At 46.1% G+C, this 5,891-nt stretch overlaps 1 protein-coding gene across 1 annotated transcript; it reads left to right on the top strand.

The window, feature by feature from the left end:
* Positions 1-2,437: 2,437 nt before the first annotated feature.
* LOC112285616 (uncharacterized) lies at positions 2,438-4,797 on the top strand. Its single transcript, XM_024526569.3, has 5 exons — positions 2,438-2,720; positions 2,970-3,258; positions 3,740-3,791; positions 4,010-4,160; positions 4,333-4,797. The coding sequence occupies exons 1-5, from the start codon at positions 2,487-2,489 to the stop codon at positions 4,348-4,350; spliced, it is 744 nt and encodes a 247-aa protein (XP_024382337.1). The 5' UTR covers positions 2,438-2,486; the 3' UTR covers positions 4,351-4,797.
* Positions 4,798-5,891: the final 1,094 nt, after the last annotated feature.

Below are 5,891 nucleotides of genomic sequence, written 5' to 3'. Positions count from 1 at the left end.
GTCATAATATATTTAAAAAAAATACTAAATTTATAATAAGAAAAACACATAGAAACTTGTATGTTGATATTACAACATCCATAGTTTTATCATAGTCAATACTAACTTAAGTAATTGCAACAAGATGCTCTATTCTAAATCTATATGTTCTTTATTCTTCTATATCAATATTTGATACTATATACATTGGCCATTTTAAACTTTGTTTAAATAAATTGGTTGTTCTACAAAACAATAGTTTCTCTTGCATATATCTGTTTCACATCATAAAAAGGGTCCATATCTTGAAAGTATCTTTTTGAATTCTTTTGATTGTTTTTATAAACAATACTACTACAACATTCCATAATACTTTGAAACAATTTTTCTTCCTCTCTTTTCAACTTTACCTCCAAACATTACCTGATCAACTTTTGGAGCATAAAATCTTTTTCACACAATTCTCAATATAATGAACCAGACAATTATATTGTGATATTCCCAAATGCTATTATGAAAATTCATCAACAATTTAATCATTTACCAATAAAAATTTATGAAATGATATAATGTGACAATTAAAGTTTCATAATTATAACATTTTCATTCATTACTGTAAGAAATACAGAAAGTCTATAATTTTACCACAAAATGGCCTACATTGTCATTATACAATACTAGAACTGTACACAAACAACTACTTTCATTTCAAGACACATTCTCAAATAGTTGTAAGTCAGATTCTTTTTTGAGCACATGAATTAGTTGTCATAATTCACATTTCAAAAAGCATTATCTCTAGTCACCATATCATACAAATTTGTCAAAATAACATGAGATTGCTGGGATTGCAAACTTGTCAAAATAAAATTTTCAAGATTGCTGGGATTGCAAACTCGTGAGAACGAACTCACACAACGCACAAGCGTCCTTAATCCATGCCTTCCTTCAAACTGCGAACTGGCATCTGAAGCGCCGCATCCGACTTGAAAGTGTTACCCATTCATGACTTTTCTCCACATGCTGGTCTCCGTGTCGAGTGCACATTTTCGTCGAATATGATGAGTGTGATATGAGTTTATGCTGGACATGATACAAACGGGGTGTGCGCCGCAAGACCAAACCGCATGAATAACCTTGCATGTATCGTGCGTTTGTGCCGAAAATCCGTCTTCATCTCCCGGTATTTCATCTTGCATGCGTATGAGCAAGCGTGCAAGCTGGAATGTGGTGCAGATTCGCTCGGGAAGCGGAGCAGCTCTCTAGATTGCAGCCCTGTGAGGACAAAAAGTGCCGATACGAGACGCATGCGAGATATATGCTACAAGGTATGGAAGGCCTGCTTTGAGCATGATGTCAAAAACGAGAAAGTAGCCTACATCCGAGCTGAAGAATCTGCAGATTGGCTCAGGAATCGATGCGGTTCTTTAGATTTTGTCCCCTCTGAAAACTGTAGAGGCTGATATGGCGCACGTATGATATGGATGCCAAATCTACGAAGGTCTTGTTAGGATTCGTGTTGCCAGCAAGGAGACAGCCGGACCTTTTCCCAAGCTCCAAGATGGAGAGTCGTCTTGTGGGGGACAGTGTGCTCGCAAATCTAGATTCTCAAACTTTGCCAGTCATCGGCTGGTACGCTAGAACTGCCCAATCCCTTACAAATAACCGAACTGATTCCGTGAGTGGGACTGCCGCCACTGCATCGACTATCTCGACATGAGTACCTCCACGACGAAGGCATTCCTGCTGGAATTGCATTCGATTCTCCGTCGTCGTGATTGCTAGGCCTCAAGTGTTCGAGGTTTCGAAATGCTTTTGAGCACGCCATTCGTACCCCGATTCGTAACCATTTCTGAGCGTGACGCAGCCCGGATTCCAAACTCTTCGATGGTGGCCATCGAGCTTGGAACATGACAAGCATCAAGATCTGCGGCGTGACGTGTGTGCATCTTACTCGTTGCGGCATTGCATTCTGGAAGAAGTCGCAAGGGGGAAGCCCGAATTCGGAGACTGCACTCATGTTCCATCTCCACGAACAACGCCCTGGGGTATCGAACTCACTCCTACTCTCTCTGCGGCCATGGAACAGGGGGTTCCAACAGAGTTCTTGTCTTATGAATCAAAGAGTGAGGAGGAGAGGCGCGTCGGGAGGTGACAGAGTTGTGGAGGGTAGCGGGCTGTGGGATGTGCGGGAAGGAGCACAGGAATTGCCATCCTGTGGCGATCAAATCTATTGAGGATTGGGATTCAAGCGTCGCGCACGGAGAAGGGGCGCCACCATCGGGGGATGCCTTGCGAAGTGAGACCCCGGAATATCACCCACGCATGCACTACACAACTCCGCGTCCGTGCTGCCATAACTGCAGGTTGTGGCTCCTATTACCGTCCGTGCTACTCTACATGTATGTACGAGAATATACGTAGAGGGGTTACGGAGCTGTTTCTGCTCGTGCAGCCAAACCAGAAAACGGAATATTCTGGCTTTCAGGTGACACTGGTGGTGGTGCATGCTGCCCGAGCATTCATTTAAACCTTCGCACTTTCGCGGCATTCAAGATTCAGTCCCCAGCCGAAGCTCCATTTCCTACTTTCAGCAGTTCCCGAGTCACCTTGTTCCCCTCACGCTCTCGCAAGCTGCGCGTCCCCTGCGGCACACAGCCTTCTGCTGCCGCTTGTGGCGATTTCGACCTGGAGGTTACGGCGATTCTCTCGTCAAATTTCCATCTCCGGATCATCGTCAGGTCTGCTTCTATTCTTTCTGCTCTTTGTTTTCTTCGATGCGTGCATTCCTTGAGGGCTTGAAGTGGCTGTGAGTGCAGTGTTTGGATGATGAATGCCTGTGCATAATGTTTGCAAGAAGTGCCTCGAAGACATAGGAACCAAAGCAGATTGTATGTTGTCGACTGTTAGAACATTGAGCCAATTTGAATTGGTGAAACCTTTTCTGTCATGCCAATACAAACTCACGAATGTGGCGTTGTCGTGTTCAGCCGAATTGGAAGCAAACAACACCAGAACTTTTTAGCGCGGGGCGGCCCTGTTTCGGAGAGTCCTTTTGCGCAGGTATGTCGTGGTCGGAAATGCGCACCATGAACAACTCGAATCCAAATCAGAGTCTGTCTCAAGGAAACGCGGAATCGTCGCCGGGTCCGAGCTCGTCCAGGCCACCGGCTCCACACAAGAGTTGGTCCGGGACCAGTGGCACTAGCAATGGCGAACGGAGCACCGACGAGGCTGTTGGCGATTTGATCGCTGCACGTCTCAACTCCTTGGTGCAAGGTATTGTGGTCTAAACCTGGGCTCCACAGATGTTCTTGAATGTGCAAGATCGAGGCAAGATCATTCTAGGTGAGAGGGAACGCAGAATGGCCTGAGTTGAGGAGTCGTCTTGTGGTTGACGGAACTAGTGCGTGAACGTTGATTCCGTTGTGACGAAGCGGGGAGTAGATGGCGCAGCCTTCACCAGGTAATCGTTGGGCGAGCGTAAGCGGCACAGGTGACGTCTTCGTGTGTGTGGAGAAATTGTAAGCAGTCAGTCATGACACCGTTGCCATCCCGCAACGATGTTGCCGAGCCTCGGGTCACGGTAGCGTGCGCTCGATCAAACTTGAGGATGATATGGCGCATTTGTTGGCCATATCCGTCGAGATGCGACGTCCTGCCGGGTACTATCGATGTAATCGTGATGAGATGTTGAATGCGTAATGAGAGCCTGAGGCTGGTAAGAGTCGAACCTCACCGTTCTCGTTTGTGACCGCAGACTGCATCCAGCAGTTTACGTCATCGAAGGAAGTGTTGCAGCCTTTCATATAGTGAGCCCAAACATCAACCATGACTTGAACTCGTGTTTTCCCTTCGTCACTAATAAGTACCTCGCCTGTCGCAATTCCATTTGCATTCCAAGAGTTCAGAGGTCATGAGAGCGAGTAACCGTTTGCCATCATAGCGCTTCACCATGTTTTCGCTGCGGACTATCATTGCCTTGTTCGAGAATAGCTCACGGAGGACTAGCGACATGTTTGTTTTTCAGCGAGATAAAAGGGAGCTCTGATGACATCACGGAGCGGCTGCGCCAGTCTCGAAAGCAAGCAATGCTGCGTAAAGACGAACTAGAAGCAGAGCGCCAGGAAGTCCAGCAAGCGGCGTGCAAAGTGTTACATGTGCTCAACGACACGATGGATGTACAGCACTAAACTCCCTGGAGATTGAGTTATGGGCTCAAATTTGTGACTCGGTCCCTGGATGGATTAGATCGTCGGTTTCAACTGTTTCACTCGACCTCTGTACTCCGGTCAACGTTACGTGAGTGAACATTGACCTTGTCGGGAAAATGTCGCTGTTTGTGGAATGCAGGAACTGTACAATCCTTGAACCTTTATTTCGAGTGACCTGTGGAGGATCCCTCGCAACAAACTGTGATCAAATTCTACTCTGATGTGATGGAGAGGGTGGCATCCAGAGGCAGAGCTCGTGTACGTCCGTGTCGAAAGTTGCGGTTGAGTCTATAACACGGGCAGACTTGACGACAGACTTCTTGTTCTAGTGGGAGGCTTTGCAGATATCTCGTTCAGCGCTTGGATAAACTTCGATCGGGCATTGTGTGCGAAGACGTGCACCATGTACCGCCTGCCCTGTTTCCGGTCCGGTTCGGTTGGAGATGCGTCACCCAAACTCAGAACCCAGAGCTCTGAATTTTGGTTCGATATTGTTTTGAACATCACATCATGAAGAGTCTCTCCGCTGTGTGCAAACCGTTGTGGACACCAGAGTTCTGTAATGTACGGTTCCCATTTTGCAATAAAATCGTGGATTGGTTGAGCCTGTGTCCGACGACCGAGTTTCCACCGTTCGGTACATGCAATGGGTTTTTGTGTGGTCGGGTACAAATGTGAGGGAGTGCCCACGAAAACCGAGGGTGTGGATGGAGGAACGATTCACGAATGTGCAGATATCTGTCCTTCCTCCTTGTGTGACATTGATGTTATACAACCGGGTTGTTTCTTTTCTCGCGCTCTGTCTGTCGGTCTGTTCGTCGTTGGACTTGGACGACCGGCGCTATGCACAAGCCTCTCGGCCATGAAACATCGACACGGTACTTACTAAAAGGTGGTCTTCTAAAAGACTGGCTGCATCTGATCGGCACAGGGCTGAGCACAGAGCTGTTACCTCGACATGCAGCGTCCGTGCAGGACCTTCGACCCAGACCAGCGGCAGGGTAATGAGATTTGAGGTCTATTAACTGCACAAATTACGTGGTAGGGTGTGCGCATGGCGAGCGGACCGATTGGAATTTGGCAACACTGTTGATTGGCCCTGACATCTACTGAATCTTGCTTTAGTGTTGTCGTGACGTCATACCAGCGGTGTGCCTGGGGTCTCAGCAGATTGAGAAGGAGGGGTTGTGTCTGAACAGCGATGGTAATAAGAAGGGGTAAGAAATTGACCTTGCGAGCAATGGTGTTACTCAATGTGAGACACATGGGTGTGGTTATAGCTGAATGGGATTTGGTGGACTTGGGAATCAAACCAATCAGTACCGAAGTCTGATATAATATTGACATCATGAGCACCCATTGGAGCTGTATTTGAGTCGGATAGAAATACACGGGTGGATTTTATTTTAGAAGAGATAAAGTAGTTGTAATGCAAATCAAGCCCTCAGATTAATTTGGAATGACATATATAGATTTAGTCGATGAAGTGCAATATGATCCAATGTTGAGATGCAATGGTCTAACTTGCAAAGCTTGTAAAACTTAATTTCAACAAATAGCTACAAAGAGGAATAGAAACAATCAAAAGTCAAGTAGAAAAGGAAACGGGTAAAACCACAAGTTGTTATAGACATGATGCTTGATACAATCCAAAAGACATTAAATGTATGTGTTGTTAAATAATAGAGAAATACAATC

The sequence above is a fragment of the Physcomitrium patens genome, chromosome 8 (genome assembly GCF_059467195.1).
Source record: "Physcomitrium patens ecotype Gransden chromosome 8, ASM5946719v1, whole genome shotgun sequence".
Taxonomy (NCBI): domain Eukaryota; kingdom Viridiplantae; phylum Streptophyta; class Bryopsida; order Funariales; family Funariaceae; genus Physcomitrium; species Physcomitrium patens.
This window is presented reverse-complemented; position numbering and strand designations above follow the sequence as displayed.